General features: G+C 61.1%; 3 protein-coding genes across 4 annotated transcripts in view; 1 reads left to right on the top strand and 2 right to left on the bottom strand.

Moving 5' to 3' along the window:
• Positions 1 to 2,921, bottom strand: part of DCST1 (DC-STAMP domain containing 1) — a 15,313-nt gene extending 12,392 nt beyond the window's left edge. The window contains exons 1-4 of the mRNA XM_019662491.1: positions 2,841 to 2,921; positions 1,103 to 1,294; positions 666 to 791; positions 524 to 598 (exon numbers count right to left, since the gene is read on the bottom strand). Coding sequence (XP_019518036.1) covers positions 524 to 598; positions 666 to 791; positions 1,103 to 1,163 — 262 coding nt within the window. The 5' untranslated portion in view covers positions 1,164 to 1,294; positions 2,841 to 2,921. The remainder of the gene's footprint in view (positions 1 to 523; positions 599 to 665; positions 792 to 1,102; positions 1,295 to 2,840) is intronic.
• DCST2 (DC-STAMP domain containing 2) lies at positions 1,492 to 10,942 on the top strand. The gene is made up of 15 exons (XM_019662495.1): positions 1,492 to 1,759; positions 1,953 to 2,123; positions 2,419 to 2,520; positions 2,764 to 2,961; positions 3,278 to 3,343; positions 3,776 to 3,989; positions 4,134 to 4,291; positions 4,960 to 5,124; positions 5,986 to 6,153; positions 6,250 to 6,350; positions 7,170 to 7,300; positions 7,642 to 7,769; positions 8,120 to 8,213; positions 8,302 to 8,442; positions 10,756 to 10,942. The coding sequence occupies exons 1-15, from the start codon at positions 1,492 to 1,494 to the stop codon at positions 10,940 to 10,942; spliced, it is 2,292 nt and encodes a 763-aa protein (XP_019518040.1).
• Positions 10,943 to 10,963: 21 nt separating this feature from the next.
• On the bottom strand, positions 10,964 to 26,677 carry ZBTB7B (zinc finger and BTB domain containing 7B). Of its 2 annotated transcripts, none has more exons than XM_019662671.1 (3): positions 26,441 to 26,677; positions 13,613 to 14,763; positions 10,964 to 13,282 (listed from the first exon to the last, which is right to left on the bottom strand). In XM_019662671.1, exons 2-3 carry the CDS (start codon positions 14,755 to 14,757, stop codon positions 12,817 to 12,819), a joined length of 1,611 nt encoding a protein of 536 aa, XP_019518216.1. In that variant the 5' UTR covers positions 14,758 to 14,763; positions 26,441 to 26,677; the 3' UTR covers positions 10,964 to 12,816. The 2 variants fall into 2 exon arrangements, with proteins under 2 accessions (XP_019518216.1, XP_019518217.1); XM_019662672.1 differs by lacking the exon at positions 26,441 to 26,677 and adding an exon at positions 18,311 to 18,862.

The raw sequence follows: 26,677 nt of genomic DNA, 5'->3' as shown, positions 1-26,677 counted from the left end.
CTTCCCTGACTACTCAAGCTAGGGTAGCACCCCAGCCCCTTTCCATCACGTCCCCCTGGTTTACTTTTTCATACCACTTGTCACGATCAGAAATGCTCTTGCTTATTTCTTGTTAATTTCTTGCCCAACTCTCTCCACTAGAATGTAAACTCCAAATGAGGGCTTGTCACCCCTGTTCCCTGCTGAATTCTCAGCAGGCGCAGTTAGTGCTGAATGGCTGAATGAATGACTGGCACTCACCAGAAGGAGCAGGAAACAAGGCCAGAGGTGAGACGGGCATTAGGAAGTTGTGGGGCTTGAGCTGCGTGATGTGGGTAATGGAGCCCCTTAGACTGGGAAGACCCCTAGAGCATAAGGACTGTCTTCTTCCACAGACTGGGGGCCTCTTCCCTCTGGATCTCCCCCTTTAGAACCCAAGATGAGGCTGAGACCCCAAAGGACATTTGGGTACAGAAGAAACAAGCTCAGACTCCTTCCTGGGCACAGGCCTCTTGGGTGTCCCTGTCCTCAGCCCAGCACTAACCCACCAAGCCATACAATGTCATTATCTTCTGTTCTTCATAGATGTTCATGGGATTCACCAGGAGCTGAAAGAGACCTGAGGGTACAGGGTTAAGCCATAGGTCACAAGATGGGTCCCACCCCGACCTCTGTTTCACGCTCACCTATGGCCAGGAGCCCTCCAATGCCTGCCCCCAGCAGGACAGCAGTGACCGGAAACTCGCCCGGCTGGCGCCACAGGAATCGGTTACAGGACGCGGGCAGCCCCCAGCTCAGGAACCTCTGTACCACTGAGGGGTCAGAGAGGTTAGCCCAGCAAGGCCAGCATCCACGACCGGGATGTGGTGTATTAGGGTTAAGGGTTTGCAGGGGGGTAGAGCCTGGGGGAACCTGGATGAGGGTGGCAGGAACTTGGGGGATCCTGAAGGAAGTGGGGCAGACATGAGGGAAAGAAGAGGAAAGGGCTTGGCTGGAGGAGAGCACGGGGTGAGAGGACTGGGGACCCCAATGCATGGTTGAAGGGGGTCCTGGAGGGCAGATTTGATGAGAGGACTGGGGACTAGAAGCTCTGAGAAGGGCGGTGCGCTGATGACGGACTCACTGGTGTGGGGTAGTCTCCTCCTTTGCCCTTTTGCTCCACTCTGGTGAAGTAGGGAGTCCATAGTCTGCTCTGAGGAACCCGGTCTCACCCCAGAAGTCTCCTCAAGGATGTCCTTGGATGTGAGGTCCTGCTTCCGTCTCGGCTGCCTCACCCACAGCCTGCCTGAGGTCTGTGGCTCCTAATCCCTCTGCTCTGAGATATGGGAACAGAGATTAGATACTTACCTATCCCTTCCCCAGTCTCTGCAACTGGGGGGAGGAATTCCAAGGCACACACAGTAAAAGCCCCCTGGAACCTTAGAATACGGTGAGAAATTCCAAGACCCTTTAAGAGCCACAGAACCTGGTGGCTGTCTCCTGGAGACAGGCAAACATTTGGTGGCGGCAGCCATGCCCAAAGTCCTGAAGAATGTTGTACGCCCCTCGGGGGCAGAGGACCTAAGTACCGCAAGGGCGGTGGTCCGCAGCCTGGGGGGTTTCAGCCTGGGCTTGTCTTTGGCGACAGCCTATGGGCTCCTGGAGCTGCTGGTGGAAGGGCACAGCCCCTGGGGATGCCTGGTGGGCACCCTGACTCTGGCTGCCTTCCTCAGCCTGGGCATGGGGTTCTCCCGCCAGGTCAGAGTCACCGTCCTCCTGCTGTTGCCCCAGGCCTTTTCCAGTGAGCTTGGTACCTGATGGGAGGGGCAGGGGCTGGGGCTGGGGCAGGGCAGGGGCAAGGTTGGGGCAGGGCTGGGGCAGGAAGGGTCTTGGGTGGAGGGAAATACTCGGAAGGCTTCCGTCAGGGACTTGGACGTGCTGCCATGTGCAAGGCTGGGGTCCTGGTTGTGATGCAGCTGCCCTCCCCTCCCCAGAGCAGAGTCGGACACTGCTGCTGGTGGCTGCTTTTGGGTTGGTGCTGCAAGGGCCTTGTGCCAACACCCTTCGCAACTTCTCCCGGACCAGTGAGGCCGTGGCCTGTGGGGCCGAGCTGGCCCTGAACCAGACTGCCGAAATGCTGGAGCGGGCTAAGCAGCCCCTTGTCAGTAAGGTTCCTATCTCCCACTGGCCCCGTGTCTCCTTGTCCTGTGTGTTCGACGGTCCTCTGGCTTCATACCTCTCTGCTGGTCCTGGGTCCCAACCTCAAAGCGCCCAGCTAGACCCCTTCATGGTGCTCTCTGGCCTACCCCGCTGCCAGACTAGCTATGTCCCAGACCCAATTGTCTAGGGTTCCTACCTCCAAGTGGCAGTCCTCTCTTCACTCCCTACCCCAGGGGGTAATGGTGAGAATTAGCACCTGGAGGAGGAGACTCCACAGTGCCCCCGCCCCCTGCTTCTCAGGTGCCCTGAACAAGATTAAAGCCATTGCCCAGAAGGCCAAAGAGGTGGCTGATCAGGTCCGCAAGTTCTTTCGGTCAATCATGGATGGCGTGAAGCATGTAGGTCAGCACATTAGCACATGTTTGGTGGGGCGGGGGCTCAAAATTCACCCAGTCTCCTCACCCTTGCCCTTGTCCAGGACTTTCTGGGCCCCTCCTGGGTCCTGACTGGTCCTCGGTGATACAGCACAGCCAGGCCCCTGGTCTCAGGCCTCTCCAGCTCTGGGGGGCTATCCTGCTGTCCCTCAAGCCCCTGAGAAGATGCTGCAGGCCTGGCCCTGGGTACGAGCCCCAACGCTGTCCCCAGCCAGGGCCCTGCGCAACGTGTGGTACTGGCTCCTGCACATCGGAGACGTTTGCAACTCGGAGCTGGGCAACCCTTACTTGAAGTGTGCACGGGTCTTCGATGACGCCAAAGACAGCTGCATGAAGGTCATACCGCAAGCCTACCATCTGTGTTACGTGCTGATGCCCTTCAAGCTGGTGCTCTGTGGACTTGCCAGCGGTGAGCAAGCCCGGGGGCCACCGGCAAGATTGGGGGCCTGGAAAATGTGGGGTCAGTAGGAGGACGGCCTCAGGGACACCAATAGGAGGTGAGGAATATGGGGCCAATAAGGATGCTGGGCTAGTATGGGGTGGGGGTGGGGTAATAGGGAGACGCCAAAAGGCTTTGAGTCAAATATGGAGGAGAGGAGGGAACGCAAAAGGTAGAGGAGGGAACGCAAAAGGTGGAGGAGGCCCTGTGAGAACAAGGTCGCTGGAGGTGGGAGAGGCAGGCCGCGTCTCTCGACCTCTCCTGACACTCAGCCTCTGGCTCTCAGTGGTCCAGGTGTTCTGCATCGTCCCCACGTACATCCAACCCTTCTTGCGCAAGACGATAAGCACCCGTGAGTGACCCCTCTGAGCCCTGCCAGGAGGTCTCCCTCCCTCAGCGCCATATGGCCATTGCCAGCCCCCGAGGCCCTCAGGAGGTTACCTGGGCCAATGGCGGTGCTGTGCAGATTAGGAAATTGAGGCCCAGCGAAGGGGAGGAGCCTCGGGGAAGCTCGATTGCAGAGCGGGAGCTGGGGGAGAGCCAGGGCCTCCTGGGCCTGGGCAGGTCATTGTGGAGACGGAATGCCGGCGCTGAGCATGAGCAGTGCAATGGCCCAGCTTGTGGAAGCTTCCTCCCCTCCTCAGTCCGCCATAGGTCCGAACACTGGGGGTCCTGGCTGGTCTGTGAGCTGTGCAGCCCCTGGGCTGCGCCACGCCCCTCCCCGAGGCACAGCTCTGTCCTCTCCTAATTGTCCTTGCTTGCATCTCCCGTCTCCCGGACCCAGCTGTGAAGAAGTTGATTAACCGGGTGCGTCAAGAGTTCGAATTCAACGTGACAGCCACCCACCACTTCTCTGTGGATCTCAATGCCTCTCGGAGCCTGTCCCAGGTCGCTCTGGACCTCCACGAGGCCGTCAGCATGAAGCTGTACCGCGTCCGGGAGGCGCTGGCGTTGATGGGCTACACCACGCCTCTGCTGCTAGTGCTTCTTTACCTCCAGTGAGGGGCGGGGCGGGGGCGGGGCCAGGTTACCCCCGCCGCGTCCTGGGAGGCTGGAGTTTGGGGCAGGGCGCGGGGCGGGGAGGTTGGTGCCTTGTGGGGTCTGGTCAGGGTCCTGAGGAGCGTCCGCGTGTGCTCCGCCAGAGCCCTGTTTTACCGGTACGGTTACCTGAACTGGGACAGTTACGACAACATCTACATTACCAGCCGATTCCTGCGCATGGACGCTGTCCGCTCCGCGGCGGGACTGCCCACAGTGCTGCCGCTCAGTGCCCACGAGGCCAGACATTACATCCAGCCCGGTGAGGGCCGTGAAGGGAGGCCAGGGATTCCTCCAACCCCATTGCCCTGCCCTTAATAAACTTACGCAGGACCAGAGCGGAGGGGAGACAACCGAGAGCTTAGGGCAGTTTCAGGCTGGGGTGGGGGGCGGGGGAGGGGGACCATCATCCTGTCCTTGGGGAACTCTCAGTGGGAAAGGGGGGCCCCTCACAGCAGGCAGACAGAAGGAGCAGAAGATGCTTCTGGGAGCACCTGGATGTCAGGACAGGGGGAAGGAGAGGTGGGGTATGGAGGTGGAGCAAAGATGTGAATGAAGTTGGGAAGGCTTTGGGGGGTGTGGCGGGGGGAGGATTGTGTGGATGTGCTAGCATGCAGGAGATGCAGCCTGGGGGTGGCGGCTGCCTCTCTTACTGGGGGGTAAGGTAAGGGGGTCCCAGGAAGGAGGGTTCCTGGAGACTGGGAATGGGCCATGGGCCGAGGTGCAGGTGCTAGGCCTCCACCTGCAGCCACGGAGCCCCTGCCCTTGAAGAGTGCTTCCTGCCCTGCCCTGGGGTCCTCACAGCCTCCATACCTTCCAGATGGGCACACAGGCCCCGGCTCGATCCAGGAGAGAGATCTCTCCAGGGGCTGGGGCCTGCTGGGTGAGAGAATTGGGGGGCATCCTCCTGTTCATCCCTCCCCCACCCAGGCTCCGTGTTCCTGTCCCTGCGGGAGCAGATTTTTTACATCCTGGCAACCTTCCACCTTATCCGGCACCTCCTCCTCGTGCTGCTCCTGGTCTTCCTGGACTATGCCGTCTTCTGGGTGCTCGACCTGGCCCGGCACGAGCTGCAGGGGGAGATGGTGGCCCGCAGTGAGCACCTGACCCTCCCTCCCTGCCCTGCCACTGCCCCCTTGGTCTGCTCCCGCATGCTCCCCACCTTCCTCAACCCTGGGGGAGCTGCCTGAATGTCCCCATGTCACTGTAACTCACCAGCCTCTGACTTGGCCCCTCTTCCAACTCTGTTGTCTGCCTGGTAAGCCCCGTGTCCAGGTCAAGGTTATACCATAACAGAGAAGTTAAAATCACAAGCTGTAGAATCAGACTGGCCTGGGTTCAAATCCCAGTTCTGCCGCTTACCGTTGGGTGACCTTGAGCAAGTTGCTTCACCTCCCAGAGCTTCAGCTTCCTTGTCTGAGCAATGGGATAATAACGGCAGCAACGTCTCTGGGTCGCTCGGAGTGAATGAGACCAGGCATGACAGCCTGGCAAACCACTGACTGAGAGTGTGCTGCGAACCAAGGAATACAATGAATGTAATCCTACGTACCAAAGGGCCAACAGAAAAAGCAAAAAAATACCCCAAACAATAAAGCACCTAGTCCGTGCCTGCTACGTGGTCGGTGCTTCGTAAATGCTTTAAAGCAAATGCTCTGGGTGGTTGTGGAGGCAGGAGATGGAGTCACTGACCATTACACTCATCGCAGGTCTGGTGGCCTAGGCAGGCAGACCAGGCCCCAGGGGCAGCCAGCTCTGCACCACAGAGCCAGTCCTAGGTGCCAGGTGCCTAGGTGCCACGAGGGTGCCTGGGACACCAAAGGCCCCTCGCTGAGGGCATGGGACATCCCTAGGACCTGCACTGCTCCACTCTCCACCGTCCAGGAGGTGTGGCCTTTCCTGCACGGTGGAGCAGGCAGCTGCCATGAGTGTCCCTCACACAGTGTCTTTGTGCAGGCCCTATGTTAGTATCCATAACCGTGGAAGGCAATGGCTATTCTGGGAGGATTTTCCGGGATCTGGTATCGGCATTTGACGTCCTGCAGCAAGGCAACATCACTGTCTTGTCCCGGCGCTGTCTCCTGCGTCCCTCGGAGCCTGACACCACTGGCTACATAGTCATTGGTAACAGCCACTCAGAGCAGGAGGGGTGCAGGCTGCTGGGGTGTGGTTGCCACCTGCACCCACCGGCAGTGGCACCTGTGCCTTCTGTGTCCCCAGGCGTCATGTATGGCCTATGCGTCTTCATCACCCTGTTTGGCAGCTATGTCAGTCGGCTGCGGAGGGTCATCTGTGCTTCCTACTACCCCTTCCGGGAGCAGGTGAGGGGCCCACAGCCAGTCCCTGTCCCCTCCCCAGGGGACTAAGCTCGTGGCTGTTGGTCTTGGTTTTGGGGAGCATTGAGTCCTTCAGCAGCCCCAGCCCTCTCTCCTATGGCTGAACCCCAAAGGTTGCTTGGACCATAAGTCTCTGGACCCCAGATAGGGCTGCGAGGCATGGGGCCTGCTGGCACAGGGCAACCTGAGACAGAGCTTGCCTCCAAATTGCTGTTAAAACCATGGGGGGAGGGGCTGCGTTGGCGTGCGGAGGTATGAGTGGGAACTCGTCATCTGCTCACTTGTTTTCTTATTTTATTTTATTATTATTATTTTTTTTTAGCTGAGCCATCCTGCCACCTGTTGGCAGCTCAGCGGCTGCTCAGCCCGGGCCGGGCATCGAACCGCTGTTGCTCAGAGCTCAAACTCTTGAGCGAGCTCTTAACCAACTGAGCCACTCGGCCAGCCCTGCTCATTTGTTTTCTAATGGTTTACTGAGCATCTACTGTAGGTCAGTCCGTCTGCTGGCCTTGAGGATGCCAAGGTGAAGCACAGTTTGAGCTCACCTTCTCCAAGCCCGCCAGACAGGCTCTGAACAAGCCATAAACAATGAGTAGGGCGCTATGGAAACCCAGAGAAGGGGACGGGTAACTGCCCAGGGGAGTTCAGAAGGCTTCCCAGAGGAAGGGGCATTTGAGCCCAGCCTAGATGCACTCAGAGGAGTTGGGCAGAAGGCAAAGGTAGGAAGCGGGGATGGGTGCAGAGGGCATGCCAGACGGACGAAGCAGGGTCAAGAGGACCCCATCCCTGACCTGCCCTCCCCAGGAGAGGATCATCTACCTCTACAATGTTCTTCTGAGCCGCCGATCCAACCCGTTTGCTGCCCTGCACCGAGCAGCGAGGCGGCGGGCAGCTGACCAGGGCCAGATGAGTGTCCTCCAGGTGCTGGCCAGGCGGTGAGCCCATTGTCCTTCCTCACAGGAGTGGGGTGAGAGGGGCCAGAAAAAGAGCCAGAGGTCAGAATGGACCACTGTCCTTCCTAAGCGTCCGGAGGTTCGGTTGAAGAGGGCGCCCACTCCATGCCATTCTTGCACTGAGAGGGAGAATTAGGGATGAGCATTCTTAGCGGTGGGGAGGGAAGCGAGGAGGGTAAGAACCAGAGAGATTGTCGCTACAGTCAGAGGGATGGAGGTTAGGCGGCAGGAAGGCCAACCCTCGGTTTGGAGGGTGGTGCTGAAGAGGGGAGGGTTAGGCTGGCTGGGCTGGCCTGCTTAGTGTCTGGGCCCGCTGTCCTCAGGTGCTTCTGCCTGGCGCCGTTTATCAGCTGCGTTTGGCAGCCCCACATCTACTGCCTGGGCTGTGGGCAGCCCCAGGACGAGGGGGCCATGGAGAGCTTCGTGTCCTGCAGTACCCCGGGCTGCCGAGGTGAGATTCCTGGGCACTCTGCCTCTCCCTGCTGAGGCTCGCTACATTTGCTATTAAATCGACTGTGGTCCTTCCTTTAGAGACGGCTCCTGGACCCACCTTTGTACCCCTCCCTTCATTACTATGCATGTTCCCTTTCCATAGAACCCTCAGGTAGCTCCCTTTCTCCATATTTGCCTTAATTCTCCCACATGAGCAGAATTTATATTGCAGAAATTCCCTAGTGTGCACTGCTTGACAAGGATGGTCACCCCAGGCGTGGCTTAGGGAGGAAGCAAGGGAGCACAGTGGGGGGGGGGGCTGGGAGGGGGGGTAAGTTCAAGTTCACCTTCACTCCTGGTCCCCTCCAGGTCTCTTCTGCCCCACCTGCTTCGGCCTCCTGGACAACACCTGCTCTGTGTGTGCATCTCCCCTCTCCTACCAGGGAGAGCTGGATCTGGAACTGTGAGTCTCTATGGAGACCGGGAGGCTGTGGGGGCAGTGGGAGCAGCCACCCCTCCCCCAGGACATCTGACATGGGGGGCTTCTCCAGGGACTCCAGTGATGACGAGGGCCCCCGGCTATGGTTGGCTGCAGCTCGAAGAAAGGACCCCGCGAAGGAGGTGTTACTGCGGCAACGGCTCCAAGAAGCTCTGGGCAGGACCCTCTCGTCAGAGTCCAGCTCTGAGTTCAGGTGAGCAGAAAGCAGGGGTTGGGGCCCGGGAGGCCTAAGCACGTTATTACATTTACAAAGGGCTTCTTGGGGGCCCAGTCCTCTGGGAGAGCTGGACATAAGAGATGACGGGACGGAGGTCTGCCGAGTGCCTGCTCTGCGTCAGCACCCCTGCCCTGGAGGAGCCTGCTGAAGGGGTGCGTCTGGGTGGAAACCTCAGAGGACACTGGGAGATGAGAGTGGAAGTCAAGGTGGGGAGAGACGGGAGAGGCCTGAGTTGCCATCTGAACATCCTAGGCCTGAAAGTGACACGCTCATATTTGTCTTTTAAGACAAGAAGCTAAGAAGGCAGAGAGGAGGCTGTCTTAGTTTCGGAGGAGTCAGTGGTGGCCTCAGGACTGAGCTGCTGACAGTGACTGGGAGTTTATGTTTGGGGCTGGGCAGGTGTTAGAGCCAGAGAGGGACAGGTCTCAGGAAAGAGGAATGGCCGTTTGAGGCCTCTGAGGCATCTGTAGAGAATCCAACTGGAAATGCCCAGGGGACAGGGAGAAAAGGGCAGGGCTCTGGGCTGCAGCTGTATGTGGGGGGTTGTTTACTTAGAAACTGCAGGAGGGCGGAGAGCATATTAGGAATGGAGAGGGGCTCAGTCACAAGTCGAGGAGGGTGAAGCTCAAGAATCCAAGAGAGCCAAGCATATCAAACGCCGAGATGATGAGGGAGGATGAGGACTGGAGGCCGCCATTACATTTGGCGGTTGAGAGATCATTGGCGTGGCTGGCGGGAACGTTTCTTTTGTGGCACCAGGAAAGCCCAAAGCATAACGGGTTGAGGGGTGACTGATAGAAAAGACTCAGAAACAGAAATGGTGTAAGGCTCTGTATCACTTGCAAGACGTTCGAGAATTCTTTTTTACAATATCACTGCTGTGGTTAAAAAAACGGGAAGCTCGGTGGTGAAGGTTGGCTTCACGCAAGGGAGTAGCTTGAAGGGGACCTAGCACGGAAGAATCTTTCTTTATCCACGGATAGGGAGATGTGAGCATTTAGGGGGTGAAAGAGAGCGTTGAAGAGAGGTGGAATCTGGGGCCAGGTGGACAAGGTGGCCTTGGATAGGGGGTGCTTGCCCTATGCAGGAGGTGACAGGCCAGTTCCCCTGTGCAGAGCTGAGCCCGCCCCAGTCCGGTGGGCTCGCTTTTCTCTGGGGAGTAGGAGGCAAGGGCGCCTGCTGAGAGCAAAGGAGGGGCTGGGAGTGGAATACAGGTTTCCAGGAGTGAGTGGTGGAGGAGTGTGCAACGAAGCTGAGAGGGGAGGTTAAGGGGTTTCCAGGTAGCGTTAAAAGCCCCAGTGGTGTTGGAAACCATAACCTGCGATGGCTGACGGGTGTGCTTTTGTGGTTTTCTTGGGCTATTATGGTAGCCGTGGACAGGATTTGAGGGGTGCGGGCTTTTTCTGGGTGGGTCGGGGGAAGGACGAGATGGGGAGAGAACTGGGGTGCCTTCAGTAAGTGTCTGAGGTGACAGGCCTTGGGGAAGAGAAGGGCCCGCGACCTCAGGACGCAGTCCAGGAGGTGTCAGAGCAGGGGCAGGGGCCAGGAGGGACAGACAGAACGAGCCACAGCTAGGGAATTCTGGGATAAATCCAGGGAGTGGCCAAGTTGAAGCGGATGTCCGAGTGGGAGCGGAGGTCATTAGGTCATCAGGGCCAAGGAAGACAAGGACAGAAAAGGCCAGAGAGATGAGTCTTCCAGGGAGAAGGCGGCTGGGCCACACAAGCAGCCAGTCTGGGATGGCGCCCTGGAAGGCTGTGGCAGGGCGTCTGGGAGGCCTGAGGAGCCAGTCACAGCCCCAGTGGTGCTGCTGCCATGGCAGTCAGGGGCTTTGCAAAATGCCATGGGCCAACAGGGTTTGAGACAAGCAGCCCCCACTGGAGGAGTGTCCAGTGGGCACATTCCACGTGAGGGGACTGGGTGTAGTGATGAGAGGATAGGGGAAGAGTGGCTTCATTTCCAGAGGCTCCTGAGGGCTCAGTGGAGTTCAAAGCTGGGTCGCCAGAGGGGGCAGCTTGAACCCTGACCAGGTATTATCTTGAGGTCACTACTGGTTCTGCCCTCACTAGCCACGTGACCTTGGGCAAGTCATTGCCCGCTGGGCTTTCAGCATCAGCCAGAAATCTGATGTCCAGAGCAGCGTGGCTGCTGTGCCTGGGGGCCTGAGAGCACTCGGGGCTGGTGCATAACAGGAGGCAAATCTGAACAGATGGGACAGGGGGCAGGAATGCGCCCGCAAGAACAGAATGTTGGTGACTAACCGGACCACCCCCTTGCTCGCCTCACTAGTGACCTGGACGAGGAGAAGGGGCCCAGGCAGAGGCGGCACAGGCCGTGGGGCCTACCTAAGGCGGGGTTTGTCAGCATTCCCATGCCTTTTCGCGTCGGAAGTCCTCTGCCCCCAAAGCAGCCCCTCCCCAGCTTCAGAACTGCCCCCCACTCCTCCTCCGGATCCCTCCCACCTACCTCCGAATAAAGGAACCAAAGGTAGACACAGTGTGAATCTTAAATTATTATTATTTCTTCCTGTCTCTTACACCCGAGGTGGGGGAGGAGGGGTCGGGGGAAGGGGAGGGGAACAGGAGAGGGGGGATTGCCTCCCCCCCTAAGGCACTGAGTGGAGAAGCCGTGAGGGGGGAGAGGGGAGGCCACATCGTCCTCACTCCCTGGGGCTAGGCCCCAGGTCTCCCCAGCCCTGGGCTCCCCCATCACCTGAAATGCTAAGATGAGGCCCAGGGCAACCCGACCTCCCCCTACCCCAATATATTACATCATCATTTTTTAAATAGATACAGGGACTGGTCCCGCTACCCCCTCCCTGTGACCCCCCCCACTATTGGGGGTACCTGGGCAGCTGTGCAAATGGGCAAGGGGTTGGATGGAAGGGGGGAGAGCACCGGGCCCCTAAACCTGCCCCTTTTAAGGAGGGGGCGGGGCCGCCAGGCCAGGGAGGGGGGAATAGTGCAAGGCAGAGCCCAGGCCGCCACGGGGGTCCAGCACCCAGCGAGGAAGGGGAGGGGGAGATGCCCCACCCCCAGCAGAATTGGGTAGTTAAAAATCTGAAACTAGATTCCAACGAGACCAACAGAAGAGGCTATGTACAGAAGGGGGTGGATGGATTCGGTCTTAGAAGCGGGAGAGGGTTCTTCTCCCTGATCTGAATGGGCGCCTGGCTGTTAAAACTCTGGGAAAAGCATCCCTTTCCCACAGCTCCGCAGCCCGCTTTCCCAGCGGCCCCCAAGAGTTCTGCGCCCGCCTTGGCAAGGGGGCCCAGCTCGCCCGCCGGGTGGTTGAGGTGACCAAGGCCAAGTGGCCGCCGGGGGCGCTCGCGCGGGGCACGGCCACCAGATGGCGCCGGCTCGCCCGCTCTCCGCGCGCGGCACCCCCAACCCCTCACCCTGTCCCACACCCTGCGCAGCGCCAGCCCGGGGGCGGCGTGAGTCAGGGGCGGCAGTGGTGGTGGCGGCTCCGGCTCGCACCTGGGCGGGGAGGAGGTGGGGAGGAGAAGAGGGTAGGACACCGCCCAGCCCGCCCTGCCCTCTGGCCCCGAGGAGGGAGCGGCGGGAACAAGACATTCCCTGCCCGGGGACGCGGGAGGGGAGGGGAGGGCCAGGGAGGAGAAGGGTGAGCGGCACCCCTAGCTGGGCGGGGCCCTCCCGCTGCCCCCAGGGGCAGGCGGGCGAGCCAATCAGGCCACCCCGCCCCCTTCTGCTCCAGGACCCCATGACTCAGCGCTGGGAGCAGGGCGGAGGGGGACTGGATGGCTCCTTCCTTACAGGCCCAGTCCCCGGTCCTTCAAGCCTCTTCCACCTTGCTTTCCCCCACCTACTCTTCTGCTGCCGGCCCCCCTTTGCATAATTCACTGCCAGGAAAAGGGAACAGAAACCAGGAAGGAGGGGTCTCGGAAGGGAGGGGCAGTCCTTCACCCCTTTACACAGCCAAAACCCCAAGGGGTGTGGGGGCAGGGCAAGGCTTTGGTCCCAAGCCCCCCACCCCCTAGAAACCCGCATAGCCGAAGAGGGGCCCCACAAATCAGAAATAACATTATTGCTTCTACTCCCCAGGAGCAGCTGGGGACAGGGACCCCACCTTTACAATAGAGCTGTAAATATATACATAATATATGGATCACTCCTTGGGAGATCACCCCAATCTGGGGAGCCTCTGCCCCAAAACCTTCTCAGCTGGGCACTGGAATGAGGGCTCTGGGGAGAAGGGGCTGATTTCTGATTCCAGGGAGGCTCACAGTGCCCCGACCCCAGCTCTGTCTGTCCCGCGTGCGCGCGCTCCCACTGCTTGGCATGGGCGGCCCTGGCCTTGTGCTGCTCCAGCCTGGCCAATCGTCCGTCTTTAAGAGGACTCCATGGCACCTTCGGCCTGAGGCGTGGTGGGTGCCCCCTCTTCCTCGTCGTCATCGGGGGCCCCCGGGGTGGAGACCGGGGGCCCGGTGGGGGCTGACTGCTCCCAGAATCGAGCGAGCGAGAGGCGGAAGGTGTCCAAGTGGCCATTGGAGAGGTCCAGGCCAGCGGGGGACTGGGTGGCGGCGGAGGGCGGAGGGTAGTGCGGGGGCGCATCGTCCTTGCGGCGTCGCCGGGTGCGCACCTCCAGGCAGTTCTGGCCCTTGAGGTGGCGCTGCAGGTGGTCCTCCTTGGCGAAAGCCTTGTGGCACAGGTGGCACTCATAGGGCCGGTCCCCCGTGTGCAGGTGCATGTGGTTCTTGAGGTCGTAGCTGTGCAGGAAGCGGGCTGGGCAGTGCGAGCACGAGTACGGGCGCTCTCCGGTATGCTTCCGCATGTGGATTTTCAGCTTGTCGTTCCTGGCACGGCAGGGGGGAGGGGACCATCAGGACGGGGGTCCTGAGCTCAGGAGCCCGTCCCACAGGGCTCCCAGGCCTTGTCCCACCCCTGACCCTCCCCATGAGTGTCCCCATTATTGTCCCAGGATACCCTTGCTGACTGTTCTCAGCAGAGCCTCCTTGGACACCAAATCTTTGCTGCCCAGGTGTCCCCCACGCCCCACCCCAGTGACTTCCTTTCTCCTGGTCTCTCTCTAGTAACACCCCCCACACACCCTCCAGGATCACCTACCTCCTCCCATCAGGTCTCATAACTCCCCCCCACCGCACCCCTTCCCCACTGGTGCTCACCGGGTGAAGCGGACACCGCAGACCTCACAGGCGAAGGGCTTTTCACCCGTATGGGTCCTCATGTGGCGTGGCAGCTTGCCTGCCCCATGGATAATCTTATGGCAGACGGGGCACTCCTGGGGCATCTGAGAGCGGCGTTTACGCACCAGCTTGTCTGGGCCGTCCAGGCCTGGTGTGAGCACATCCTGGTGCAGGGAACTTAGGTAGGCCATCAGGTCAGGGTCGATGGCGTCCTCATCTGAGCCCAGCTCCTCTGGGGACAGCGGGGGCCCGCCGCCTTGCGCCAGCCCATAGGCCGGGGGGTATACCAGCTCCTCCTCTTCTTCCTCGCCTTCATAGGGCTCGTAGCTCAGGGGTCCCTCGGGGGGTGAGGCCGTCCCCGTGGGAGGGCTGTAGTTGTCTCCCAGCCCACTGCTGCCCATTCTGCCTGCCACGTCCTCCTCCTCGTAGGCCAAGGGATGGGTGGGCGCTGCGGGCACCTCGGGCACGAGGTGGTTTGGCCGGGCCCCCTTGGTCTGCAGGAAAGCTTTTCGAGGCTTTCTGCTACGGCGGGCCACAGGCCGCGGCGGTGGCGGTGGCGGCGGTGGGAGGGGCACCTGCGGAGGGCTGTCGTCACCATTGGGAACTCCCGAGGCTGTAGCTGTGGCGAAGGCCTCCAGGTACTGGCGGGCTCGCTCACAGTCATCCTCGTCAGGGCTGGGGGCTTCTAGGCCACTGCCCTGCAGGATCTCCATGCAGGCGGCGATGACACACGGGATCTCCAGCAGCTGGGCGGCCTGCAGCACCGCTGGCATGTTGGCGCTGCTGGTGGTCAGTGTGGCTGTGTAGGCAAACTCGAGCAGGGCCCCCAGAGCCTCCGGCCCCACAAAATCCAGCTCGCATACGCCGGCCCCTGCTCCCCCAGTGGCCGTTCCGCCGCCCACAGCGCCCATGACCGCTCCGCCACCGCCCTCGGTGAAGAGCTTCTTGAAGTAGTGGCTGCAGGCAGCCAGCACGGCCCGGTGGGTGCGGTATTCCAGGCCCTGCGTCCGGATGGTGAGGTCACAGAGGTGGCCCAGCTGGCGCTGCTCGTTGAGGCAGCTCAGGAGCTCACTGCTGTGGTCCGGGAATGGAATCCCAATCAGGTCGTCCTCTGGGCTCCCCATCTTCTCCTGCAAGGTCAAGCAGAGAGGGGAGGTTAAGAGCGCTCCGCCCTGCAAAGGGGGCCCAGGGAAGGAGAAGCAACATTGGCCAAGGCTCATGCGACGCGCAGACACTCCTGGAAACACTATACACCCATTGACTCTTCCACAATCCTCGGAAGTGACACTTATCGTCCATTTCACAGACAAGGAACCTGAGGCACAGATGGGAAGTGACTTTCCAAGTTCAGTGCAGAATGAGGCACAACCCAGGCAGGGGGCCCAGAGTTCCTTACCAGTGTGCACTGTGCAGCCTTGGGGAGGGCAGGAGACCTGACCTCCTAACCCTTGCCTGGACATCCATCTGCTGCAAGGGCCCCATCCCTCATCCCTTGGAAGAAGCCCTGGACTGGGACAGACGATGCTTGAGTCCTGGTTCAGGCTTCATAAAGAATTGGCTGAAGGACTCTAGGTGGCTCTGGCAGTCAGCCTCAGTCCTCTGAAAAGTGGGGTAGCTGATGGAACGTTGTCACAGCCCAGAGAGAGGCCAGTGAGGTTTCAGATTCACACTGGACCAAGGTCTGCTGGAGGCCCGGTCAGGTGCTCTGACTCGAGTTATGGCCCTAAAGTACTTGGGTGCACTGTAAAACGCAGCGCAAACAGCAGAGGCAGCTCCCCGGCCCCTCCCCTGCCACCCGAAACGCATCTCCCCTTCTAGAAGCCAAAAGGGAAACACAGCTCCCAGCAGCCCCCCACACCCTCCCCTCCCCCACGAGGCCAAGGAACAGCCACCCTTTGCCTCTGCCTTTGCTGGGGTGTCGCTGGCGCGGGTGCTTCCTGCCCCGCACAGATAAGCATCGTCCCCGCCCCCTCCCCCACTGCCAATAGGCCAAGTTCCAGTCCCACCCCTCTCCACCTCTGCTACCTACCACCACCACCTCTCCCTCCCCATTCCTGGCCGGTCAGGAGAGCCCCCCACCTCTCCAGAGCGCCATCTTCCAACCTCTATGCTTCCCCCCTCCCCAAGGAACAGTGGCAGAAGGCGTCGAGCTGCCAGCGATCCCAAGGCTGAGTCTGGCCTGGAGGTGGGGAGATCTGCTTCAGGTCCTGGCTTTGCTGTGCGCTTGCTGAATGACCTTGGGCAAGTCGTTTTTCTCTGTGCTTCCATCTCCTTAGCTGTACACGGAGCGGGTGGGAGTGGAAGCCCCAAGGGCTCCAGCCCTTTGGCCCTGACATTTGGTGGGTCTGGAGCAACTGGAGACAGAGTTGGGGCCTGGAAAGAGCTGAGCTCTGGAGTCAGCCCGGCTTGAGTTTGAATCCTCACTCTGCGCTGCCTAGCTCTGTGACCTTAAACAAGTGATTTAATCTCGGCACCTCCTTCCTCATCCACGCCATGGGATAATTCCACCTGACTCCCGGGGTGGTGGGGGACAGTGTGGCACAGCGCCTGACACACAGTAGGGGCTCAGTAAATGCTCCAGCCTTGGGAGGGAGAAGCAAGGCCTCACCTAAGGGCAGATTCCACTGTACAGGTGGCCCCTGCTGGAAAATCTACTTGGGGACAGGTCTGCCTCCCTCCCTCACATCACCCCTAGGGAGTCAGGTTACTATTAGCTCATGACCTTGGACAAGTCACTTCCTATCCCCCTATCCCGAGGAGGCCTGTTTCCTCCATCTATAAGATTAAAGACTGACCTAGGTGATCCTTAGGACAAGTCCTACTGACATTCTAACAGTGTCTTCTCTGCTACTCCCAACAGCTGCTCAGACCTGGCCATTGATGGGGAAAGGTATTTTTTTTGGGTGGGGGGGGGGTTGGTGGAGGGCCACAAGTTTCCTCTTTAGGACACAAGAACTGCATTGTCTCCGTGCCTCCCTGCCTTCCACCTTCTTTGCAACGCCAGGACTGTTGCACGGAAGCCTTGCCTGAGCAGTGCCCTCACAAGCTTTGCTTAGAAGCCACACCTATGTACCCTGAGAATAGTCCACCCATCCCCACCTTAAGTCCCCAAATCATTTCTCTCCCTGGGGGCCAAGCCCTGTGGGCATTCTCCCAGTTCCTTTTGGTTCTCCCGCCTGCACTTTACAAATAGTACAAGTGGCAAATGGCTCCAGGGTTCAGGAACAAACAGAAACCCGGTGGGCAGTGGCAGCAGCGGCAGCGGCAGCAGTGGCCACTTAAGCAGCAGTGGGCACCCTCCTGGGCCCAAGCGGATCCTGTCCCTCCAGAAAGGGATGGGTGGGGCTGTCCTCGCTGCCCATTGGCCAGAAGCTGGGCACCCGCAGGCACGTGGCTCACCCCATCCCTCTCCCTCCTTTCCTCCCCACCCTACCCATTCCTGCTGCTAAGCCCGCCTTCTTTCTCCCACCCCAGGGCCAGTCAGTCTCTGTGGCAACTTGGTGTGGTGGGGACGCTGATTGGCTGACCCTGCTGTCGGGTCACAGGCTCAGGCTGGTTCACCACCCAACTCACACCGGGCTTGGGCAAGGGTGGGTGTTTAACCCCTTAGGCCCAACACCGATGCCCATGTCCATGAGGTAGCAATGAAGGAGGGGAGAGGCAGAGGACACACGTGGGAAGGGTAGGTATTCATACGGTTCTCTAGCTTCTGGGAAACTCCCCCAGCCCTTACCCAGGGCTCTGGCACCCATGCCAACTTAGGTGCCACCTGGAGCTATGCTGGTGCCAACCAGGCCAAGGGGGCACTCCTATCCCCATCTTCTGGGAGGGGTGGGGAGGGTGGAGACCTCCCCCTTCTTTCTGCCAGGGTGGGGCACTGGTGCCAGGATGCCCACCCCATCTTGGGCACCCTTCCCACCTCTGCATCCCAGAGGGCCCAGCCCCCTGACGCCCCATGAGGGCGGCCCATCCCCACCCAGCCTGGCATGCCCCCTCTTGCTAAGACCTTGTGGGCATGGGCGTGTGTGGTGGTTGGGGGGGCAGCTGTGCCAGGGAACCAGGCGAGGTCTGTTTGGTCTGTTTGCCTGGTAGGGGGAAGAACTGGGGCCCCGCCCCATCACTCCCCCCTTTCCCGCCACCCCCCCAGGCTCCCCTCACTGTCAGGCCTGCTAGACCGGCCAGGCCAGTGGGCAGCTCTCTTGAAACTGGGCCCTGAGTCAAGCCTGCCCCATCTTTGGTGGGGGGAAGACTTTAGGGTAAGAAGGTGGGAGGGGGGCAAAGGAGGGAGCCCCTATCACCTACCCCTCGGTACCCAAGGGCACCTGCCAGGGTGTGTCCACCACCAAGAAACCAAAAGGCAGAGGGCGCTGGCCTGGCTTGGAAAGGAAAAGGAGGCTGGAACTCTTTCCAGGGCTGACCTCAGGCAGCGTCCAGCGCAGGGCTGGGGGCACCAGGGCCAACATTGCTAGCTCGGGCCAGCTGAAGAGCAGGGATACGAGGCCCTGAACAGGGCGGCTGAGTAAAGCTGGCCCCCCTTCCCCACCCCCTGGGGATTAGGGGAGTGAGGCTTAGTGTGGGGGGCAGCAGACAGAACCAGGATTAGCAGCGGAGAAAATAGATATGGGCCTGAGACACAGGCACACAGAGCCCCCCCTCCCCAGGCTCTAAGGCCCCCACCTCCAGGCTCTGCCAGGGAGCCTGAGAGGGGCCTGGCCAGGCTGCTCCAGGTGCAGCAGCTTGAGGTGAGGGAGGATGGGGACCAGGCTGTGACATCCTCCTGCCGGGAGTGATGGAGAGACCCGGGGCTCTTCGTGGTGCGTCCCCCCAACCTTGGCGGGCCACCCCTCCGCCTTAACTTCTTTCTCCTTTCTATCCCCCAACTCCCACCCCAACTCCAGCCTCAGGTTCTCTTCCTGTTTTCTTGGCGCTAGCTAGGTTTGCACGAAGCCAGGGCTCTGGCCTGTGGCTGGACCAGGGGGTGGAGAAATAGGACAGCTAGTCCCAAGTCCTCGGGGACCCAGGAATCCGAGTTCCCCAGCTTCTCCCACCCCTTCCCAGGGCCTCTGGGGCCCCGGGGCTGAAGCCATCTGGACTGCCCAGTTGGGAAGGCAGGGTAAGGGGCTGAGGTGTATCCCCTGGCGGGTTGGAAGGGCTTCGCAGGAGAGGCCCTCGGCCCGGGGATGCCCAAGGCATTTTCGGAGCCCTCCTTTCCCCACTCCAGCCCCTCCAAAGCTAGTGCACGACTTCCCCATCCCCCATATGCCGCTTCCCCCCCTCCTAACCTCACCACCCCCAGCACTCACACTTCCTGGGGGCCTAGGCGGGGAAGAGAGGGGAAGAGAGACCGCAAGCCACGAAGGGGGAAGGAGGTAGGGGAGCTGGCTGCTTCCCGGTGCCGTGGGGGTTAAGCCTTGCCTCCCTCAAAATCTCCAATTCCTGGTACCGGGACTCCTGACACGAGGGAGACCTCAGTGCTCCCCACACTTTCTTTCCATGACACCAGCCCGAGCCCTCAGCCTCTCAGGCTGCATCAGGAACGATGAGGGAGATAAAAGATGGCGGAAGGAATGGGGGCACCTCCCTCTTCCCCAGCCTCCCCCCCTTTACCGTGGGGGACCCAAACCCAGCAGCCACTCTGCACTCTTGGCCCCTTTTCTTGGCCTCCTCTTCCGTCCCCTTAAGTGCCTTCTCTGACCCTTGTCCCCTCTCCGCCATCACCCTCGGCTTTCCTCCCTTCGTCCTTTGCCAAGCTCCTGCCTCCTTTACCACATCTGTGTCCTGAGGTCTCCTAGGAACCATCCCCACCTCTCCTCTCTTTTTCCTTCCAGTTCTCTCTCTCAGGCCTCTCCCACTTTCTCCATTTAGCCTGACTCCAAGCATCCCTCCTCTTCTCGCCGGGCAGGCTTGGTGTCTGTAGTGAGGGGCAGAGGAACTAAATCAAAGAGGCTGGCCCGCCCTCCAAGGCCTAGTCTTGCCATGGGATGACCGCATTTAGGGTACCCATGCCCCCCTTCTGGATGAAGCACAGAACCAAAATTTGGGGGCCAGTTGGGGAGGACGGGTGTGGGGGGGTACGGTGAGAGCGGATGTGAGGTGGAGTGGTGAGGACAACCTAGGCCTCTCTGCCCGTCAGAGTTTCCAGCCCTGGAGCTGCTGGACTTTCCCCGGAGGTGCCCACCTTGGGCCGGGCCACTGTGCATTTGGCCAGACCCTGGCCATCAGGGTTCCCAGCGGGGTCTGCCTGGGATTGCCAGCTCCCCTTAGGGCCTAAGGAGACGGCACAAGGTGCCAGGGTCTGCCCTGTGCCCACCCCCTCCCCCCAGCCTAGTGTCTCCAGCTGGGTAACCGAGCCGGCTGGTAACCCCACACCCGCCAAGCCGACAGCAGAAACCTGAGCCCCCCCAGCCCCAGAGGACACCCCAGCCCGATCCCCGGAGCCCGGCTCCCTGCCAGCCTGTCCAACCTTCTGTCCTGGCCCAGCAATCCCGCGGCTCCTGTAGGCCCCTTCCTCTGCTCTGCTGTCCTCCTGCGTCCCCTAGACGCTGAAGCTTCTCCACACTCCAGCTCCTCAGAACCTTAGATCCCTAAACCCCCCAGTGAGGTGTGGACACCCTCTTCCTAGCCTGTTTTTCAGTCCCTCTCTGACCCTTGGCTAATTCTAGGCCTCCAGGCCTCCCCTGGGGCCTGATCTCCCAAGCCAGAGCGGGGCCTACTCACCTGAACGCGGAGGGGCCTTGCCGGTAACTCCTCTTGGCCCCTGGGGGGGAGCAGGTTGGGAGGGGTGGGGGAGGGCCTGGCTGGGGGGTAGGTAGGGTGGCTGTTCCCCGCTCCAGCTCCCTCCTTCAAAGGGGCCGCCCACGACCTGGCCCAGCCCCTCCCCCCTAGAGCCTTAACCCTCTGGGTGCTGTCCCCCCCTCCCCCCAGCTTGGAGGGAGGGGTTACCAGAGGGCTGGCAGCGTGGGAGAGGGCCTAGACTCTGCCTGTGGTGCCTGAAGCCCCAGCTGTACCCACCCCCGCCAGTCCTTACTCAGTCCTGAAAGGGGAAAAAGGTGAACGAGAGGAAAGGTAGGAGCTAGGACAGTCCAGGAGGACAGAGGTGAGGAGGAGCACAGGGAGAGGCTGCTGGAGGTGGGACCAGGAGAAGGAAGAAGGGAGGGGAAGGGACAGGAGGCGGCAGTGGCCAGGAGAGGGAGGAGGGGAACCCTGGACAGTCAGTGCCAGGGGTGACAGGTGCCCAGATCCCAGCCCCTCAGGGCATGTGGTGTCATAGAGGACCACAAGGAGGCCCTCCAGACCCCAGTAGGCCCCTCGGCGCCCCCTGGGAGCTGGCCGAATTCTCCCCACCCTGCACTGGGCCGGGGCCCTCAGGGGCTGGGCAAGGCAGCACCCCGCCCTCCCCATGCCTCACCCCAAACCCACTCACATACCACAGTTCCTTGCTTGGGCGCCAGCCCCTGCCAACCAGGCCAGGGGGCAACACTCATGCCAGCCCCCAATGGCCAGGGGGGTCAGGGGGACAGAGCTGGCCTGAGGGGGGTGGGCAGATGGGGGGAGCTGTGGGCACCGAAAGAGGAAGGAGCCGGGAGGGGGCATCTGCTGGGAAGCGCCTAGCCCCACCCCTTGCGCAAGCCGCTGCCACCCTGGCCGGTTGGGTGGGACCCGCCTGGGCCTGAGGGGCAACTCAGGAGAGCTCTGAGCCCAGAGATGGGTGGGCCACCAAGTTCCACTTAAACAACTCCTGGGGTCTCTTCCTCCTGGAATGAGGAGCGCCCTGGTGTCCCCTATATATTAGGCCATCCCAAGTCCTGCTGGGTTGGGGGGGACCACAGAAATGCCCCCCAAAATATCCCCTCCCCTTTCCCCCCAACAGCTGCTGGCTCAATGCCGCTGGCCTGCTGCCCCTCACCAGCTCCCGGCCCGGTTGGCACCTACCCACCAGGATGCTGGCAGTCGTGCCCTCCTCTCCCTCCTACCCCCCTGCTCCCAGTGCCCCATGCCAACTGTGGGCCTGGGGTGGGGGAGGGTCACCCCTGTGCCTTGGTGCCAGCCAGGCGGGCCCAGGCCCCTGGGTCTGACAGATAAGGCCCAAGACCCTGTTCTCAAGCCATCTCGTCAAGAGGCAGTGTTCGTCCAGGGCCGCACAAAGCGAGCCCAGGAGGCTGGGGATGGACAGCCCAATGAGCAGTTACTGAAGGCTCTATTCCCCAAGGTGGCGGCGGCCAGTGTCTCCCCCTGCCACCAGGCGCCAGCCTCCCAGCATTCCCCCTGCCCAAGCAAATGCTTGGGCACCAAAGTCCCTGCAATTCCTGGGAGCCCTAGTGCCCGCGGCCTGCGAGGGAGTGGGGTGGGGCTGTTGTCTGCCCTTTGATCCCCATAAAGGAGGGAACCAGCCTAGAGGGCAGGGGGCAGGGAGGGAGTCCATGGGGCCCCTCCATGTCACCCCTGCCAGGGGCAGCAGGGCAGGGTGTGGGCATCTCTTGGGTGGGGCCCTAAGACAAGAATGGGTAGCATGTCTCAGAAGGGGCGATGGACGTCAATCATGGGTACATGGTATCACGGGGGAACAGGATGGTGAGAACCAGGTGGGGGGATTCAGAGGGTACCCATGTTCCAATTCATCCCAGTCCTAGCTTTTTACTCCCATCCAGAAACATTTCCAAACTTCACCAAATTGAGAGATCAAGGAGGACTACAACTCCCAGTATGCACCACAATTGCTTTGCATGTACCTTGGGAGTTGTAGTTCCCTTGAGAAGTCTTGTGCTCTTTCTTCTTCTCCCCAGAGCCTTGCTCATGGGGTGGGAAGGGCAGAGCAGAGGACTTAGTCACGAATCTCCAAGGGGACTGTGTTTAGAAGAGGTAAAAGGCTAGTAGGTCCATGGGGGAGAGGACCCCTGTTCCCAGGCAAAGGGGGAGGAAAGGAGGAAGGAAGGAGGAGAGGATGTCTGTTGAAAGGGGCATATGGGTGGGGAGGAGAGGGGGGGGGGCGGTGGAAACAGGAAGGAAACTGAAGCCAGAGACATGAGGTCGAAAGCAAGGGCCTGGTGGAGCCCCACTCCGAGGCCGGTCGGGCAGGGACTGGGAAGGCATTTCCCCCGGCCATTCTGGTGGCCTGGGGAGGCATAAGAGGAATTAGTGATGTCAAGCGATTGCAAACTGGTGTGTCTGTGGGGGGGCGGGGGGGGGGCGGGTGTCACTGGCTCAGTTTGCTTGCCAGCAGCCCTCCTTTGCTGGGGCACCCTAACCCCTGGATCTGGCACAGGTATTTTTCTGGCTGGGAAGCTCTGATGGTTGACTTGGTTCTGGGATGCTAGCAAGTAGAGGAAGGGGCTGGGGCGGGAGGGGTCCGGCCCAGGCCTAAGGGGAGTTCAGTGGAGGAAGGTATGTGTGGGGTTAGGCCCAGGTGTGAGGTCAAGGAACCGTGCGAGAAATACGGACGCTATCCTCCAGGGCCATGGCCATGGCAGCTGGGAGGCCTCAGTGAGGACAGCGCCGAGATGCCAAGGCCAGCGGCCTCCCACCCACCCCGGGCTGTAGGACAGAATGAACAGGGCAGCCCTCGTTGGTCTCCCTGTACAATTTGCTAAGCGGAGTTTCCCCCTGTGCCAAGCAGCCTACAAACATTAAAGATGGCAACTCAGTGGCCAGATGGCAGCTGGGTACCTTTCCTTAGTGGGGGTAGAAGTCAGAAGTGGGCTTCAAGGCCACTTTCCCTGGGCTCCCCAAGGTTCTGGGACAGATGCTTCCAGTCCTCAGCCAAGACCTGGGTCTGGCTGGGTGGGGGGTCTTTCTCACCCCTTTGACACCCCTGATGGTAGACTACAGTAGCTCTAACCCCTTCCCCACAGTCCCCCAGGCCCGCCTTGGCGCCTGGCCGCTTGTGTGTTGGCAGGACTGGGGGTGGGGGGGCGGCGAGGCAACTTCAAACTGTCCGGGCAAAACGTCAAGTTTACTCACGAGTTTACTCAGCAGAAGGAGGGGGAAGAGGCCAGGGCAGGCACACCCCATGCCAGGGTCCTATCCGTCCCCACCTTCCTCCCCCACCCTCCTCTTCAGCCCTAGGCCAAAACAGGCATAGGCCCTAAGGCCTGGTGGCAGGGCAGTCTTAACTCTTAGAAGGTCAGGGAACCAAGCAGGCCAGGGGCAGGAAGTCCTGAAGCAGGCCCAGAGCTTCTATCAGAGGGCAGTGCCCTGCCTGGAGTCCATTTGCTACCCATCTTGGGGCCTCGGCCTTGGGCCAGAACTGGGTCTCTCAGCCACCAAGGAGGCAGTACCAGGCCAGGCCTCCTCCATCTGAGCAGTCCCCTAGGCAGTGACTTCTGACCCCCAATGCCCAGTCCTAGGCTGTGCCTCAGGCAGCATGATGCCAGAGGGCGGCCATAGGATCAGGGGCTGGTTCTCTCAGCCTGGGCTTGGAATGGGGGGCCAGCACCCTATGTGACCTACTTCCCTTTCCTCCCCACCTGCTTTCATTCTCTGCTTCTCTCCCCCAGCCTTCACTGTCCCCACCTCAGAGGCGCTCCGCCCCCCATGCCCGCTGGGCCCCCCTCCCCCACCCTTCCCTAGGGTGCCAAGTGCAAGCACACAAAGGGCCCGATGGTGCATTGTTAGCCCAGCCCCCGCTGCCCGCCGCGCCCTCCCGGGGAGGGCACTAGGCCAAGGAGGAGCTGGGGGCCCTGGGTGCCAGGGGGCACCACAGAAAAGGAAGACGAGGTCAGCACCTGTTTCTGACACTGGGGTGCATATCAGCCAGAGCTGAGTGGTGATGGGAGTGCCCTATTGGAGCAGGCCTCTCTCCTTGACACCTGAGTCCAGTGGGCACTGCCTTCTTTCTTCCCCAGAGCCCCTTTTGGGTGGCATTAACCCCTTCCTGACCCCTGTGCTAAGGCTGGGGGGCGTGGTACCCAAGGGAGGGGACAGTGTCAGTGTCGGAGGGTGCCAGCAGGCTGCATTGTGCCCACAGCAACCATGTAACAGAGGCACGCTGGGGGAGCTGGGGTCCCGGGGGGGCCAGGGGCAGGAGGCACTGACAAAGATTTCTTCTTGTTTCATCAGCTGCTCCAGGGGGAGCCCCCTGCCCTTCTCCCCAGTCACCACTAAGGAGAAACACGAACTACCACCCAAACTCGGTCAAAAATATGTCCCTCTCCAGTCCAGCACAACACTCTTTTTGCTTACTCTCCCCTCCCAACTTGATGCCCACTCCATGCCAGCTCTCCCAGCAGTGCCAGGCGGGTGCAGGGGTGACCAAACCAGTTGGTGTGTGGGGGGGAGCAAGAGGCAACCCCATAATCCTCTACGCCTTACTCCCCCCCCCCCACACACACACATACATCCTCAGGGAATTGGTGAATTCCCATGATGGTTTAACCCTCACTACCCAATCTGGCTCCCCCCTGCCCCTGATAAACTGTGTCCCTCCTCCAGGAATAAGTTGGGGGAAGGGGGAATAGCTGCGCTGACTCATTGCCATTCTCAGCTGCAGCTAGGGGTCTCCAAGGCATTCGGGTGAGGGTCAATTCAAGAACGCCCTCCACCTGGCCCGGAAGCCAGGACAGCCTGCTGGGCTCCCCTTCTCCCCAGCACCCACTTCCGGTGTCCCAAACTAGGTCAGCAGCGCTCGTTTCCTGTGGGTCAGCTAGCACCCGCGCCTCTGCCCCTCCCCTGCTCCGGACCCAGGCTCCCTGCCCCCCCCCACCCAGGGCGCCCCGAGGTCTCACCACGTCTCAGCCGCCCTTTGATACGTGGGGGTTGTACGGGGCGGGGGGCAGGGGACCCGCCCTCTCTCCAAACACCAGCAGGGCCGGGGCGCCTGGGCAGGCACGTGTCCGGGCACAACCCGCTGCCCACGCCGCCCCCCCACACACCCAGCCCCCCCTCGCTCTGGCCGGGACACGTCGCTCGCTGACTTGGGGTGGGGTGGGGAGGAGAGAAAGCTGGAAATGGAAAGCAGCGCCCCCCACCCCTTTGAATGGCAGCTCTCTGCCAGCGGCGCTCACTGTAGGTTCTACAACACCGTAGCGACCCCCACTCTGGGTAGGGGCAGGTGCGCCGGCGCCGGTGGGGGAGCGGGTGGTAGGTAAAATACTTCCCAGGTACCCACCCTCGCTCTCGGGTTCTGGGGGGCATGAGCTGGCTTTGAAAAGCTGGCGGCGGGACTGGAGCCCGAGGAAGGGAGTGGGATTGAGGGGCGACGGAGAGAGGGGTCGTTCTATGTCGCTCGGAGGTTGTCGCTGAACCCCACTACGGAAGAGAGAGCGCGGCTCTGGAAGCGCAAGAAACCGAATAGTCCAGCCGGTAACTTTCCCCCCGGCCGCCGCTCCTCCTGCGCTCCCCCCACCCCCCTTGCAACTGGCCCGGGTCCAACCCACCGCGCCAGGGGGCGAGGTGGGGGGGGGAGCGCGCTGTCCTAGTTAGAGTCCGTCAGCGTTTCCATTCCCTCAACTCGGTCGGGTCGGGGGTCTCTCCCTAAAGTCACGAAGGAGACTGGGGGAGCGCTCAGCGCTGCCTCGCCCTCTCTCCATCCCGAAGCCGCCAGTCTGATCCCAGAAGTGCAGAGAAAGTTTCTGGGGACCCTCCGCCCCGGGTTGAGGGCGGCGGTAGTTCCTTCTCTACCTTTCCTCCCAGTTAAAATCAACTCCAAAAAGCCGGGGTATTGGGAAGGCACTGGAAAGGGGAGTGGTGGGAATCTGGTCTGCATGCGTGTGCGTGGGGGGGGGGTCCCACTTACAGGACAGACGAAGGACACTGCAGTAGTCTGGAGTCTGCGGGACCCCAAGCCGGGAGATAAAAGTGGGGTACACTCACCTTTCCGCCGTTGGGTCCGCTGGCTGGAGCAGCTGAGGCACAGTGTGTGGGGAGAAGCGCGTCCCCCGCCAGGCCCGGGGGCTTGGGGCCCTGCTCCGGTCCTGGTCAGAAGGCCGCGGTCAGTCGCTCGCCGCTCTCTGCTGGGGGGCTCCTCCTCCGCAGCCCTCTGCCTCCTCCTGCCGCCCGCCCCCCCCTCGGCCGCCGAGAACCGTACATTCACCTGGCTCCCACCCGCCC

Source organism: Hipposideros armiger, unplaced genomic scaffold (genome assembly GCF_001890085.2).
Source record: "Hipposideros armiger isolate ML-2016 unplaced genomic scaffold, ASM189008v1 scaffold_378, whole genome shotgun sequence".
Taxonomy (NCBI): Eukaryota; Metazoa; Chordata; class Mammalia; order Chiroptera; family Hipposideridae; genus Hipposideros; species Hipposideros armiger.
This window is presented reverse-complemented; position numbering and strand designations above follow the sequence as displayed.